The sequence below is a fragment of the Macadamia integrifolia genome, chromosome 9 (assembly GCF_013358625.1).
Source record: "Macadamia integrifolia cultivar HAES 741 chromosome 9, SCU_Mint_v3, whole genome shotgun sequence".
In the NCBI taxonomy this organism is placed as follows: Eukaryota; Viridiplantae; Streptophyta; class Magnoliopsida; order Proteales; family Proteaceae; genus Macadamia; species Macadamia integrifolia.
Genome location: NC_056565.1, coordinates 29044958 through 29061953, shown reverse-complemented (window position 1 = coordinate 29061953; position 16996 = coordinate 29044958). Strand labels below are relative to the sequence as shown.

The 16996-nt window shown below is 38.7% G+C and overlaps 1 protein-coding gene across 5 annotated transcripts in view; it reads right to left on the bottom strand.

The window, feature by feature from the left end:
* The window catches only part of LOC122088485 (DNA repair protein RAD50), a 59389-nt gene that overhangs the window by 41068 nt on the left and 1325 nt on the right, over positions 1–16996 (bottom strand). For all 5 annotated transcript variants that reach the window (XR_006143077.1, XR_006143076.1, XM_042657765.1 and 2 more), the window contains exons 4-5: positions 15702–15877; positions 3984–4098 (exon numbers count right to left, since the gene is read on the bottom strand). Coding sequence is in view for 3 of the 5 variants with exons in the window: in XM_042657765.1 (XP_042513699.1) it covers positions 3984–4098; positions 15702–15877 (291 nt within the window). In the remaining 2 variants the exon portion in view is untranslated. The remainder of the gene's footprint in view (positions 1–3983; positions 4099–15701; positions 15878–16996) is intronic.

Here is a 16996-nt window from a genome sequence, read left to right as displayed (position 1 = left end):
TTTTTGGGGTGGGGGGGGTGTGTTGGGGTGGTGGGGGAGCTACACAAAACAACTGAATGGTTCAAAAATACAGTCTGAGTCTAATGGGGTATTCTAACCACCTAAGGATTAGGGTTAAGAAACCTAATGAAAATCCAGGATTGTAGAGATTAGGGACTCAAAATCGAAACCAGAAGTTAGCAAAGCTTCCTTGATTTAGAAACTCAGAAAATAGCAAGCTGCCAAAATTAGTTATTATCAAAATAGCAACTCACAGATTTAGAATTAGACAGCCAAGATTTAGTAACTATTGGGAAATAGCAATTGGAAGCAAAATTAGCAAGTCAGGTTCCAACGTAGAAACAAGAAATCAGATTAGGAAACTCAGACGAACTAAAATAGTAAGTGCATCAGTAATTTGTGATTCAAAGAAAATAAACAAAGAAGAGATGTTTCTATAATAGAACACAGACATAGCAGAAACTATGTTCCGGTCAAACTTATTTTAAAGTGTGTGGATGTTGTAAAAATCGACTAAATGAAAATAATTTTATGGATATCAAAACAAAATATTATTTTACCGGACTTTTGGTTTTTAGGAATGTTCTACCATGATAAGAATCATGAAATTTTCAGAATTGAAAAAAAACTTCAGCATTTGAAAGTTTGAAAATCACCCGTACAACCAAAAATTCAGTTTTTGTTCTTGTACAAAGGGGTCGACTTTTTATCCTTTTAGAATTTGATTTTTATTGATAGGGGGTATTTGCTTATTTATAAATAATATCTTAAGTCAATGAAACAACATATTTGACATAAATATGTGCTGCGATTTGCAGTAAGGCGACAGTCGCTCAAACTCCAGCTAGGCCTCCTGGACGCCTAGGCGACAACTTGACAACAATGTGCTCCACTCAACCCCATTATTAGGATTCCTTAAGCCTTGTTATGCGAGTTCTTGATTACTAGTAATTTGACCTAATTTCTTTGTACTCAGATTTGTTCTTCTCTGTCTAATCTGATCTGTTGTAAGTATTTGTTGGAGCTTGTAATGGACCTTATTGGGTTGTTACCCTTAGGTAGTCTGAAATCACCCAAAGTCCCAACCGAGGTGAGGTGGTAGTTTCAAGACCATCTAAGTGTGAGGAGAGTTGCCGTAAGAAACAGGCAGGACAAGCGGAGCCCCAGATGGAGGCTACAAGGGGATAGGGTAGTGGACCCATTGATTAGACGAGGGACCGTGAGTATGAGGATTTGGCTGCTGGAGGCGGGCACGCTTACACACACAGAGATGATAAGAGTTAGATGGAGGACATTGTACATCCCAGCATGGCCACTTTTTTAGACTAATGAGATGAGAAGTAGTCAGAGATCCATTTCCAACAACACTGGGCCTTCTCACACTGCAGGAGGTGTTGGGGGACCATTTCAGCGGTCTGCAACTATTAAAGAGAGGACAGCTTTTGAGTGGATAAAGGAGAGGGCCAACTTGATGAAAGAGCGAGTTGTTCCCCTAACATTTGAGCTAGTGATTATAGAGCAACATCTGCCACACAGACCAGGATCACGGATCATGCTAGGGATTTTCAAGTATCCTCCTCAACCCACCTATCCACCAGAGCCCTTCTATTCACCACAGTATGCTTACACTTCCAAGTTTGAGCCTCCATTCGCATAGATACAGTAGTCAACGGATTCATAGTTGGAATCTAACTATTGGAGACATTAGTTAGACTACTAGGAGTAGCATTCCATCTTTCTTCTAGTAGTTGTTCCCAGCTCCAGTAGAGTTCCAGAAGCAATACCCATGCCGAGGGGATGATGATGACTAACGGTTGTACAAACAATTTTATTTAGATTAAATGCCTTCTATTTTATGGTGAAATTTTAAGAGGTTTGATACTTGATCCACAACAATAAACTAGACTCTAATTGTCGTTGCGGAATACAAGCTGAAATTGTTACGCAATTAGTGATGATGATGAGTTGAGGGTAATTTGTACTTGTGGGATGATAAACACTGTACTTTAGGGATGATAGAAAATTTGTAATATGATTACTTTTGTACTTGTGGGATAATAGCTATGTATATTTTATTATGGTGATTGCATCATGGTATTATTAACTTTTTTGCGCTACTTTTTTTAAGTTTCTCATTTGTTAAAATACATAATGTATGTGAGTAGGTAAATTTATGCTCTACTTTTTATATCATTTTTTTCATCAATATATTTTTTTTCTGACTTTTTTACAAATTTTTTGATTTTTAACACATTTATTGTAATATTGGTTGTATTTTTTGAGCAATTTACACCAAAAAAATCAGTTTTTCATTTCTTTTAAACGCACTTATTTACCTTTGTGGTTTCATTTACAGTAATCTTCTATTAAAGAAATCACATTTTATGGATTAACATTTTTTTTGCTTTTTTACAAAAAAAATTACACATGTATTGTGATTTTTGTTGTATTTCACACAGGAAAAAATTCTTTCTTTTTTTTTTCATTTTGATTTTACAATTTTTTGAAAATTTTTATTATTTTTTCAGATAAAAGGTCCCATACAAAAAAGTGCATTTTCCCATTATTTCAGCCCAATCCAGGCATATCTGGTCTGATCCATATCGGTATTGTGTATCGATATTTTAAATCATGTTCTAGACTACTGTACAATTGAAAATAATCACTTAATCCCATATAGGCCTCAAACCCCTCCTATTTGGGCTTATATAATTGGCCCATTACAATAGTAAACCCAAAAATATCATGGCCCATTTAACCCATTGGACATTCAAAATTAAGCCTAACTTGACCCAATCTTGAACCATAGGTACAGTTTGACCCAAGAAACTGAACCAAACCCAAAACAACAGGCCCATCTTCTCCTCTTCCTGAAATTCTGCATCACAGCCACTAAGTGATTTGAATCATCTAGAATTTAAATTCTTCTCAGGTTTCAAGGATACATGTCTCTTATTGAAATTCTATGCATTCACATTATTTCTGATTTTATTGAATTTTTTCACCAAACTAAATTGAAATCATCTGAATAACACAGCAAACTCGGCAAATATTCATAACAGAACTCATTTATTGTTCCTTCCATTTCCTTGAACTTCCACCATCAAATAATGAAGGCATAGATTTTGTTTTTCCTCGTACTCTAGTTTTCTGGTTTAATAATCATCAAGCTTTAACAAGACGGTACAGCAGGGAGGAGAATTTCTCCTGTATATAAGAAACAAAACGCACTTAAACAGCATTCCCCAGTTGGACTTATACAATTAAATACAAACTCACACCAATCTAGACCTCAAGTTATTTGACCTCAAACGCCCAGTAAATTGAATTAAGTCTAATATTTGCATAAGCAGTAAGTGAGTCTCCCTGTCTAGGGGTGGACACATGGGGACCATGTAAATCTGCAATTGTAAAATGGTAAGAAATCCCCAACTAATTACCCAAATATAGCAACTATAAAATTAATTAAAACAGAATTTAGTACATTTTCCTATATGAGTGAACAAGATACTATTATTACAAATAAGTTTCAGCAGCTCTTTCCAGTAGATGCACTACTGTGATACCAATCAGTTAAAAATAACTTTCAAAGTTGCAGCAACGTTTAAAAAAAAAAAAAAAAAAAAAAAAAAAAAAACTTCCTTCAGTTCAATTCAACAACCAATTCAAACAAAATTTTAGAATTCTAGTCCTAACCTTTTGGGCCTCTCAAAAGTAACAAACAGCAGTGCAAAAAAAAGTACCCCAAGGACCTCACCAGGATGATGAGAAGCTCAAACAAACACCATTACAACAAGATCGACCTCATCAGCATTCATTACTAATCACACAGGCGTGACTAAAACAAACTCAAAATCATAGAATGAGAAACATAATAAAGATAAGATACAAAGATATTATCAAAGCCAACTGTTTTGTATTACTCTCCCCCACCAAAAACTCTTGGTAAGAGAATGGCCCCCCAACACCAAAAGAAAAAGAACCTTATATGCAGCATCTTTCAAGGTTTGAAGATTCTCCAGCTTCAGCTTGTATGTTTTTATCTCTTGAGCCTGCTCCTTGTGAAGCTTTTTTATGACTTCCAAGGCTTTTGTGTATCTAATCAAGCAGATGTGACAATAAGTGACAGAATATTATTCTAATCCACAAAACTTTAACATCAAATACAGAAAATCAATAATAACAAGCACTAAGCAAAACTTAAAAAAAAAAAAAAAAAAAAAAAATTGTTGCAACGCATACAATTAATAGATCATGCATATGACAATATGTAATATGCATCCACTCTGACTTGTTTTCTGTCCACTTCCATAAATCCAACAAAGCATGGTTTCAATACGGGTTTCTTCTCCTCCTGTTGGGACATCATCATTGGAAACCTCATCAAGGCCGTTAGAAGCTTCTTCTTTGACCACAATCAAATCAAAGGAGTGAATCACACCTTCCTTTGCCTCATCCCCAAGAAAGAGGGAACATCCTCCATGTCTGATTGATGCAGCACTGACAAGGGTCTATAAGAGAAGGACCAAGACCAAGGTCGACCCAAGTGGCTGACTGGGTCGACCAGATCTGGTCCAAATCAGCCCACGATTTGGGCTGTTGATGGGGTTATTAGTTTCTTATTGAAGTTTCTAAATTAGTTTCTATTTTCAGACTTACACTAGTTTCTAATTTCTGTTCTAAGTAGTTTCTAATTTCAATCAGATTTAGTTTCCTTTTTCAGTTTCAGTTTTTAGTAACTCATGTAATCAGTTTTAGTAACCCAGAATTAGTAATTTCTGAGTTACTAATTTTTGTAAACCCCATCATGATTATAAATAAAGAGGAGGATAGAACATAGGCCCACGATTTTTGAAATTAAAAAAAAGGCTTTCACGCTGCTGCCGCTGGGTTGTTCCATGGCTATACCTTGTGTTTGATCAAGGATTAGGGATTGGTGTTTGATCCGATCGACACTCTGCGGCGAGAAGTCCGGGTGGTTGTATTATTTCTGGTCTTAACTATTGGTTCTCTTCTTCAGCAGAACAGGTAAGTGATCTGAACTTTTTCTGCAGAAATTTCTGGGTTAAGCTCTCTGTTTTCTATTCTGTCGGCCTAGTCTAATTTGAAGTTCTGGCCACCCGATGGCCTTGGGATTTTGGTTGATTGTTAGGACCAGCAAGAAGGGGACTCGATCCATTTTTGAGACAGATATCTGCAATCTGCAATCCTAGCCTATATTGGATTCTGCCCAGAATTTCTTGTCTAATTTCTGATTCCTGTTGAGGTTGGTTGTTGCTTATATTTTCTCGATGGATTAAGATCTTCTAATCAGTATATAGACTTGTTACTTGCTCCTTAAACATCTGCTGCTGAAGTTTCTGAACTATTAGAATCGATGGTCAGGTTTCAGAACCTGCTGTCCAGAATTGAGTTTTGATTTGATTTGATTTGTCTATCTTATTGATGTTTGGGCTTTGATCATACTTTATCCATACTCTACTTCTGTTATTGGATATCCTATTTGTTAATGTAACTCTGCCCTCGAAATTTCAGATTCTGAGTTTGATAATTCTGGGTTTTAAGGACTGTTGGTTGACTAGTACTGGACTGTTGTGTTGTCTACTGTTGGGTGAATTTCGGTTGTTCTTTGGTTTATAATTTCCTACAGTTTTGGGTCTGGTTTGGTTGTCAAATACAGTCCTACATTACTGATTTTAGGCCCATCTCCCTCTACAACCTTCTTTACAAGTTCATATTAATAATTCTCACAAATCGTCTCCAGCTTGTTGTTGATTCCCTTATTAGTCCCAACCAGTCCGCTTTTATCGCTGGGAGGAGCATCTTTGAAAACATTATCTTGTGTGATGAGATTGTCAGAGGATTTGATAGGAAATCCTCATCCCATGTTGCCCTTATCAATATTGACATCTATAAAGCTTTCAATTCCATCAGATGGGGTTTCATCTCCGAGATTTTGCTTCAAATGTTTTTCCCTCCTATTTTTGTTCACTGGATTCACTCCTCTATCTCGTCCCCTCGATTCTCCATCCTCATCAACGGCAGCCCTGCCGGCTATTTTTCCTCCTTAGTAGGGCATTCGCCAAGGATGCCCCCTTTCCCCTTTGCTCTTCTCCCTTGCCCTTAAGGTCTTCTCTTGATACATCCAATCTAACACCGACCTTCACCTCATCTACCCCCTCCCCAAAATGCAAAGCCCTCAATATCACTCGTCTTGCCTTTGCTGACGATCTCATGATTTTCTTCAAAGTTGATTCCCCCTTCATCGAGTCAATCATGTCTTCATTGCGCCTCTTTGAATCCCTGTCTGGCCTCCGCATCAATCTCCTCAAATCCCATCTCCTTCTTGCCGGAGTCTCTAATGCTACCAAAGCTCACCTCCTTGAGCTAACTGATTTCGCCCTTGGCTCCCTCCCGGTTAAATATCTCGGCCTCCCCCTTATCACTGCAAGATTATCAGCGCAATACTGCACCCCATGTTGGATCTTATGAAAAGAAAAGGCTCCAACTTTAGAAAGGCAAGCTCCTCTCCTCTGCAGAGCGCCTTGAGCTTGTCAAATTTGTGCTCCAACCTTGTTACCTTTATTGATCTAGCATCTTCGTGCTTCCCCAATCTACCATCAAGGTTGTGAAATCTCTCCTCAGCACCTTTCTCTGGAAAGGGGTTGACTCTGCAAAACTCCTCCACCCTATTCGTTGGTCTTTTATTTGTCTCACCAAATTTGAACATGGTTTAGGGCTCCAAAGAATCAAGTATGTCAATGTTTCCAGCATTCTCAAGCTTATTTGGAAGGTTGCCTCTAAACAAAAGAGTATATCTCCTAGATATACTCATCTCTCCTTCGGAAGGACTCCCTTTGGATATCTCTCCCTCTATTGATGCTTCTTGGGTTTGGTGCAAAATCCTCTTAGCCAGACCTACAGTTCTTGGGGCCATCTCCTCCTCCATTGGGGATGGTTCTTCTAACTCCATCTAGCTCAACCCTTGGCATCCTTCAAGTGTTCTCCTTTTTGCGGTGAGTGCCTCTACTCCTATAGTCTGCCTAGAGATGCCCCAATTGCCTCCATTATCTGCAATGGTGTCTGGTCTCCCCCTTTCCCCCACCTTCAAACGTCTGATCTACCCTCCCCTTGCTCCCCCTCGCCATCATAGCAGAGAGGACAATAAGTCTCTTGGACTCGCTCGTCCTCTAGCCTCTTTAGTTCCTCATCTGCTTGGGATCTGGTTAGATCCAAAGGTCCTTAGTCCCTTGGCGTAAAAATGTCTGGTTTAAGGATCACATCCCCACCACTCCTTCACAGTTTGACACGCTCTCTCCAACTACCTCCCCACCCAATCTTTCCTAATCTGCAAACACATCTAGGTCCCCTCTACCTGCTACCTCTATTGGAATGGTATCGAAGATGTTGACCAATTTTCTTCTCTTGTCCATTTACTTCCTCTATTTGGAAGTGGGTCCTCCGCTAATGCAAGCCCTCCAGGAGATGAGTTCTCCCCCTTTAGAGAGAGTGGATTTGGGTTGACATAACGTTTGCAAGTAGCTCTATTTGTGATACAGCCGGTAAGATTTGGAAAGCCATCTTCTTTGATGGAGTGCAATCTTTGTAGATGGGCATTGATGTAGATCCACATCTTGGACTTCAGTATCGAAGGAGAAAGAAGAAGACAGACCAGCAACCATCGACCAGCAAAGGATGCCCCTTTTTATTGCATACCGGTTTCCAATTGTTGGAATTTCTAGAAGCCTTCTCAGTTGCCAACAAATTAGCCTGATTTACAGCTGTCCAAAAGCTCCTCTTATGGCCTGCGATCCCAAGTGCAGCTGTGATTTTTTGCTTTATGGTCTTGACTGGTCAAAGATACTTAAGTTGTTTTTCTTTCTAGAAGTTCCCTATTAGTTGCTTTTAAGTTTTCTCAAGTAACAAGTTAGGAACTAGTTGCTAACATGTGTCAGTTTCCTTTTAGATTAGTTTCCTATTTGAGAATAAGTTGTTATTTAGTAAGTTTTGGACCTCTATTTAAAGAGAGGCTGTTGTAACACAAATTACAATTGCATGAAAGAAGTTTATGCAGCAAATGCTAGCTCCCAAACTCCTGAGAGAAGAAGTACAACGGCTGAGATAGCTACGGGTGAGATGCCCAGGCTGAGATAGCCAATCCCACCCACATCTATCTTAATTACTTTCTTCTTCTAAATTATGTTTTTGCTTTCTGTGAGAGAGTGACTGTGAGGTAAATCTAATCCTACTTGAAGACCTAAACACAGATCGAAGTTTGCTTGAAGACCAGCCCAAAACCCCAAGGTGGATTTCAGCTTGTCAGGGTTTTTGGGCCAAATCGACAGGGATCTTTTCTTTTGTTCTGTCCAACATCTTTGAAGGCCCTTTGGAGGGTTCAAAGGCCACCTCAAGGAGGCCACTTGACCAGGGTTCCAGCCCCTGCTGCCCAGCCAAAACCCAACCGCCGGTTTTCACCCTAAATTCTGACTGAAACCCTGTTTCCGCCATATCTGTTCCAACTTGCTGCTGGCATTTTGTTGCTCAGCTGGAGGGCTTCTAGTATGATTTTCAACCCTGTTGTTGGACCTATCTGCTAAGGTGAACCAGCTTTACATTAGACGTCCAACTCACGTTCCTTTGATAAGATTCAGAAAGCCATCTTCTTTGATGTTAGCTCTAAGTTCGCCATGCTCCCCCCATCGTCTTGTAAAGGATTCCCCTTGGAACAAGCTTATTGTTGTCTCTTGGGGTCTGCCCACCTCCACCGTACCCCACCTTTCTCTTTTCTTCTCACCCTTCCCTTTGTGCTCCTTGTATATTCCTTCTCTCTTCTTTGGTAATGAATTTTGCATTCACAAAAAAAAAAAAAAGATCAATAGATCATGCATATGCCACCGCGCCCACAGCTTCTCTCTCTCCCTCTCTCCCTTCTCTCTCCTTTTTTTTTTCCTTTGTTTTATCCAAGCTCAAGATTCTCTCTTCATCCTTAGGTGCTTCAATTATACAAGTGATGAACCACTGAATTACTAAATGCAAATTTAATTAAATTTTTCCTATTCCCAAGATAGAGATTCATTCTACCTAAGCTGGCAACATTTTAGTAGATTTTGTACCCCAAAACTCTCTTTATCTTCGAACGATACCAAGTGAGAAGCAAATGTACTTGACAAACCAATTCCGAACACCACAATCTAATAATAGAAAATAATGCATATATTCCTCACAGTGTTGATGCCCATAACTCAACTTTCATCTAGGTGTACTTACTGAGTTTTTTCTTTACAATAATTTTCAAGACGCCATTGAGTTATATATTTTATGTTTATGGGCATCAAGAAGGGATCTTTATTGACCTAGAAAAATCCTTTAATAGAGCTCCTAGAGAGTAAATATGGCATGAACTAGAGAAGAGGTGTTGAGAAAATATGTGGATATAATTAAAGATATGTATGAGGATGTGGTGACTAGTGTAAGAACCATGGGATGGCATTGAAGTGAATTCCCAAAGGGCTACATCAAGGATTACCTTTAAGCCCTAATTAGTTAGAGCTTATCATGGATGATTTAACCAGGGACATCCAAGATGAGGTTCCGTGGTGTATGCTCTTTGTTGATGATATTGTTTTGGTGAATGAGACAAAAGCAGTGATTAATGCCAATTTTGAGCTAAGAAGATCAACGATGGAATCAAGAGGTTTTTAGATAAGTAGAACGAAGACGGAGTACATGATGTGTAACTTTAGTCACACTATGATGGACAACGAAATGGAGAAAATTGGGGGGAGAGAGATACAACAAAGTAACTATTTTAGATATCTAGGGTAAACCATAAATAAATAAGGTGATACAGATGATGATATTTCACAGAGAATTAAAATGGGATGGATGAAGTGGAGAGGTGCGTCCAGAGAGTTGTGTGACCGACGAATTCCTTTAAAATGGATATAGACTAAAAGTTTCAAGGATGTCTTAGGGGAGTTTTGGAGCCCCCACCCTAATGGTTGGTCGGGGTACACAATTCATTGTCTTATTCTCTTACTTACATCTGTATTAAGACTTGTGAAAGTGAAATGCAAATAACATGTCTTATTGTTATAAGCATGTAATGCAGTTGAATGGCGGTTGTTATATGGGGGTGACACAAGAATTGAGGAAGATAGCAATCAAGGTGCTCTTCCAGACAAGTTCTGCCTTTGGCTGTGAGCGAAACTGGAGTATGTTTTCGCTCACCCACTACAAGAGACGAAACCAATTGGTTTCTAAATGTTTGACAGACTTGGTGTACGTGCACTACGATATGAGGTGGAGTAGATGTATATGGATTCAGAGGGTCAGAGGAGGAGGATCCCATAGTGGAGTGGGTGAGGGTTAGAGGGGAGTCGATGATGGATCAAGCTAGGGGTAGGCTTGACCCCAAGATAGCCAGTCAGATGGGTGCTGATGTGAATGCGTATATGGCTTCTGAGGGTTGCATACACTCACAAACACCTTAGTCATTCAAGCTTGCACCTAGTAGGGATGATGACGACCCCAACTAGTCCCATTCTAGTGGTCACACTGGCACACTGTCACCATCCACTCATAGAATAGATGGCATTGAGCATTTCTTCCATCACACTATGGTGTGGCCTGCATTTGTCATACAACAACAACCATAACCTTATCCCAACTATATGGGGTCGGCTACATGGATCCGATATAGAAATTAGAAAGTAAAGAAGCATAAAAGAGAGGTTAAAAAGAAAAAACTTGGGGATAAGAGAATAAGGTAAAGCAGTATAGAAAGACGCATCATGGAAACACCCCCTATAGGGGGTCGACAACACGGGTCCTCGTCCTCCACGAAACACTATCCAAAGTCATACAAGGGTCAAGCTGATGCAAATTAGTTTCCTAGATAGGCTTATTTTATTAGGAATAAGCCTAGGGTTGGGTTCCATACATGTTGGGCCTTTGATCCCATGTGTTTTGAGTGTAATAGAACACTTTTATGGGTCTAAAATGGGGCTCTAAGATTGAGTACGGGATTACTAGTTAGTTTCCATTTTCATTAGTTTCCTTTTTAGTTGGGTTTGATTTGAGTTATATTTGTTTCCTTAGGAGTCAAGTTATTAATTGAGTCAAAGTTATTAGTAGTTAGTTTCCTTTTTCAACTAGTTTTTTATTTCAGTTAGTTTCTAATTTCAGTTTTTAGTAACTAACTATTGTATTAGAACAATATTTGGTTTCCTTTTGAGGAACCTTCAATTTTGTAATTCCCTCTCCCATCAACATTATAAATAAAGAAAAGGATGCTCCTAAAGCTATGATGATTTTGATAAAAAAAAAAATTAATGGTTGTTGCTATTGTCTTCTTCATGAAGAGTTGTCTTATGTTTGATCAAGACTGATGGAATTGGTGTTTGATCAAATTGACTCTTTGCGGTGTGAAGCCCAAGAGGTTCCTTTCAAGTGTTCTTCTTCTTCTTCTTCTTCTTCAATGTTCTTTTCAAGGGTTTACTGCTGATCAATCGAACCAGGTATTTTAACTTTAAGTTCTGCCCAGAAATTCCAGAATTTCTTGCTCTCCAATCCTTCTCTCTACTGGACAGACCAACCATCTGATTAGGCTCAAATTTGGATCGAAGATGCACCTCTCCTAGTGTGAGACTGAGTAAAAATTACAACCCTATTGGACCACCTGATTTTGAGTTATCAAAGATCCCCCAATTCTGTCCTATAGTGGCTGTTATTCTGTTTTCAGACCTAAGACCAGAATCGATGGAACTAATCTGTTTGCTTCTGATTCTATGGATGTGTGTTCATGATTTATGATCTGATATGACCATATACCAACATCTGATTAGTCCTTTCTTCTGGTTTACTTTCTGATCTCCTAAGCTCCAGTTTCTGAATCCGAAATTCTGATTACAGATCTGATCTTCTTATTTCTGATCTATTTGTTTTGCTATTCTGTTGTGGTTATATGGTTGTTCTTTGATTAAAAGTTCCAGCAGTTGAGACTTGGTTAGACCCCTATCCTATTCTACATTACAAGCCCTACTCTTCGCATATCTTTTCGGACCACTTCGTTAATAGTCATCTTTGGCCTGCATTTGTCACACAGTCGAAGGAAAATGCACATCGGCTCCATCGGTCCATGAGTGGACTCGATCTGTCATGGTTCATGGTATTAGCCATCTAATGGCCTGAGGAGTCCAATTTGTAGTTTGTACTCATGTATTTGCAAACAGAATTGTATCATTGGGACTTGGGTGTCTATATTACATGTACTTTGTACTATTTCATATTTAAGTAATCAATATTATGTCTCTTCATTAATGGTTCATAATTTACTTGTTTTACTTGCCTTTTCTATCTTCTAGTACTAAAATAATGTGTAGAACAAGCAATATTACACAAGGTATACGATAGGGTTCGGCGTATACTGCCAACCAAGGTGCAAATCCAAACCACCACTTTGTGTGACTTCTTTTGCAATATGAACATTTACATATATTTATATAGGCTAAAATAAGGTTTCCCTAAAGTATCAATGCCTAATGTGGCCATTTTCCCCCTGAAATGGCCAACTAGAAACTGTCTAGCAAAAATAGCATTATTTCGGCAAAACAATTTCCATTTTAGTGTGCCTCGATCTGACCAAAACGAAACTGAAATGTGAGTTTTCAAACTACGGCTTGGACGCCTAGGCGACGCCTTGACAACTATGTTGTCAATTGTAAAGCTTGCACATTTCATGCAATTGGATTAGACATTAATACCATATAGAGTCCTATGCGCAAGCTTGGAAGGCCATAAGGTCTTGGTGGCAGTCCAATGGACTGAAATTGACCTTTGGATAGCTATATTATAGGTTGGGCCTTTTATTTTCTAAGGTTTCATTATAATGATGGCAGTCCAATGGTTTGAAATTGACCTTTGGTTAGTTATAGTCCAATGGTTTGAAATTGACCTTTGGGTAGTTATATTATAGGTTGGGCCTTTTATTTTGTTAGGTTTCATTATAATGAGTTGAATTTATAAGCCCATAAAGTAGGGATAGAGTTAGTACATAGGATTAGTAGTTAAGTCGACTATTTGAGTCATATTAGAATACCTAATAGCTAGCTAGAGTTCTATTTGAGTTTATTTATTGGAAAAAGGAACGTTGCCTGGTCGTATGGATCCTATGCCCAAACACAGGAGTACGCAAAATTATTGTTCCACTCCTTGTGAAATCAAAAATCCCATCCATGTTGATACCACTAGGCATGCTCCCATTGGCCCCCATGGTGATGCAGGGGCTACACGACCAGGCAGCGATCTCTTGCCCCTATTTATTTCATTATGTTAGAGTCATTAGGAGTCCTTTTATAAGTTAAGTTAGGAATTTTAGAAGGTCTTTTTATGTAATACACCCCCCAATCAATTAGAGATGAATTAAGTAAAGAATATGAGTTGTTTTCAAGAGTCTTGGTGTTATTGAGCACTAGATATGGTATTGGTATCCCAAACCTGATTTCTTATCTTCTCTTATGTTCTCTTTTTCTCTCTTCTTCCCCCTAAGAAGATCGATCTCATCTCTCTTCTTTCCTGTTCCCCTTCCAACGATCTTATTTTCTCCCATAACAATACAGTTGCTTCCTTTATCTAGATATGATCGCATATTTGATCATTGGGCTTGCTTACATCTGAGATCCATAATCTGGACTTTCAGATTGCATCAATTTGGTATCAAAGCAAACATTGCTGATGGATATAACCCTCTTGATGGCTATCCATCAACAAGTTCAACTTATGCAAGTGAATCTCAAAGAGACTCAACGACAATGCAAGGAATTCAAGAACTGGTTGCTGGTCAGTCATATCTAGTCCTATGGACTCTTCCTTCGACAAATTGATCTCAGTCGTTGAGCAAAGGGTGGACGAGTCAGAAGACGAGACACTAATGCTAGGGGACAAGATGATGCCACTGATAACTGAAGATCAATTTGTCGGAGAGATAAATCAGTTGATCTCTTTAGTGAACCAGCTGATTTTGTATTTGCAAGTTGCCACTTTAACAATGATCTTTGAGGCATAGATCTAGTACCTTTCGATCATGATCTGATCGATGATTTCATACAATCAAGAATGGATGCCGACCAAGCTATAGTGTCAACACACTTCACTATGGTTTGAATGTATGGACTTTGAGATTGCATCAACACCCTTACTATTTGAAGCACAAAAGGGGGGTCTTAACAATGTCTTCAATGTCTTCATTATAATTTGGACCCTCAAAAACCTTAGAATTTGTCCCCTTCCACATCTGCTAGTTCACGACTATTGGATAGAGGCTCCGTAACAACTTCCACTCCTATTTAGCCCACAACAGCCCCAAGACAAGTCAGACTGGGGATACCTTTTGAATATTTTCCAAAATTGGTTACCAATCCACTTCCCAAACAGCCCAAGTAAAAGCCTATGGCACGACAAAACATTGATTTGAGCTCCTTATCGCACAAGGTACAGGGGATCTGCATCGCTCTGACAAAAGGAGGGGGGAGCTACAGGGGATCTGCCATTATCTAGAGATCAATTGTTCAACGGTGAGGGCTTTACATTAACAAATAGACATAGAAAGAATTCCACCATAACGGGGACTTTCATTTTTCATAATTTCCCAGATAACAGGGGGAATCAAACCCCAATCTTACACTAAGAGATTAAAGTGGAAACCTAGAAATGTCACAGGAACTTCATGGCACAACCTTACCATGTGTAACAAATGACAGACTAACAAAAACCTAGGATCACACCAAAATAGAAGTTTGTTTTAGATATGTAAGCTTAGTTCTTCAAGAATTTGTGCATGTCTTGTGATTGCAATGGGCTTGAAAAAGGTCAACAACACCCGTAGAAAAAACAGGAAAACAACAATATAACTTACTAAACCTCAGGGGTAATGATAACAAGCAACAAATGAAGATGTGCCTTCAAGTACCAAACGAAGGTATTAATAAGATGCATGATGGATGAGATGCTCTTTTGAGTTGTCAAGTGTCAACACGACCCTAAATATCTGCAGACTAGCAGCTTCCCTTGGTCCAAATGTATGTCATCCTTGACCCAAGTGGGAAGTTTCAGCCCCGGAGCAGCACACCATGTGTCACAATCATCTGGCCAATTTTTGTCGACATTGGTGATGATTTTGGGGAAATATGGCTTATGTCAAATTGACACCAGCCCTCTTTTATTTATAATAGAAGAGAAAAGAGTACAAAGACAAGTCTACCCCTATGGACAGTTCTACCCTTATACCCATATTATAACAATTGGGATCGTTGATGATAAAAATGGAAAAGTCAATAAACTGTGGGTCATACAAACGAGTTTGGCTTCACAATTGGACAGACAGCTAATCCACATTGCTCAATATCTATCCAATGACTATAATTTCCACATAATACGTCCACTAACATGACGAACAAATTTGACTTGTACACAAACCAAGAGATGCTCTAACTGTCAACAGGTCTGTTCAGTTAGTTTAGCGCTCCACATAGCTCAAACTAGTGAACCATGAAGATAAGCTTATCTAAAAGTCACTAGTAATATATGCACATATGTTAAAGAAGTCCAGTGGCTCTTCTTTAAGAGGGGAGGGATGATATAACAAAAGTCAAAATTGCACCCAGAAGGAACTATTTATAGGCATAAAGGATATCAGCAAGTACCGTGTAGCAGAGAAGATATCATCAAACTTCTTTTTTAATGTTGAAGGATCTTGCAATGGCCAGTTAGCCTCATCTTGATGGACAAATATAACATTTTCCAAAATAGCCTTTGAAATACCCATTAGAGCAGGAATTTCCCTGTCCATGTCAGCGCATCTATAGCTGAGGCAAACCTTCTGCAGTTTGGCAATAACCAAGGAGAGTTGAAACCGAAGTGAGATATAGAGTAGTGCATGCCTTACACATAACAGACAGAAAAAACTGGTATTAGAGCCCATAACTATATCAAAACATCAGACAAGAAAACAATTTATGGATAAACAGCACACATAAAGAACAATAGAAAATAAATCAAGAACTCTTCATTGTGAATTAAATTAATGCAAGGGTATAGGTCTCAAGTTTAATGTTATGTTACTTTTTATAGTTCTATAGATTCTAATTTTCAGGAACAAATATGAAATTAATTCAGAATCCTTCATTGTGAAATAAAATAATGAAAGAGCATTTGGCGCTGGTTTCAAAAAAAAAAAAAAAAAGTCCCCTTTTTCTGATAATTAAGATTCTGTTAAACGCTTATGTTAGATCAAACACCAAGAAATACAATAAAATAAACCAAGACAGATCGCACAACACAAAGATTTAACGAGGTTCACACACCAGGGTGGTGTGCTACGTCCTCGGGCGAAGAAGAAGAAGATGTTTCACTATGTAGAAGAGAGATTACACCCAAGCAGTGGCGAGAAAACTCGCCCTGAAACCCTAGCTCGAAAATCCCCCAAAATACAATGACTTTCTCAACAAGCAACAGTACACGGCTACACAGAGTTTATAGCCACCATTTTGTGCCACCAAAATATGTCGGATCGGGTCAATCTTCAAAACGGGTCAAGAATTCGAGACAAACTTAACAGCTTATTCTCAGTGTAATGATACACGGCTACACAGAGTTTGTAACCACCATTTTTCCGCCCTGGGGATCTGACGTGGATCAAGAAGACAAAGGGGCTATTATGTAATATGACCGTAGTGTATGGTAAGGGAATTTTTAATCATCAAGTGTAATACTATTACTGTCTGTGAAGAAGGGTAAAATTCGTTATGGTGACAATCTCAAATTAACCAACTGTGGTTACACAAATGAATACCCTTTATTAAAATACAAAAGAAGGGGGGAAAAAAGGGTACAACAAGACTCCGAGGTGGCAAAAAAATTACAGGAACTACACACAACATAGAAAACACATCCTTCCTTCATAGGAAAAAATAGAGATCGCATGACAATTAATAATAGC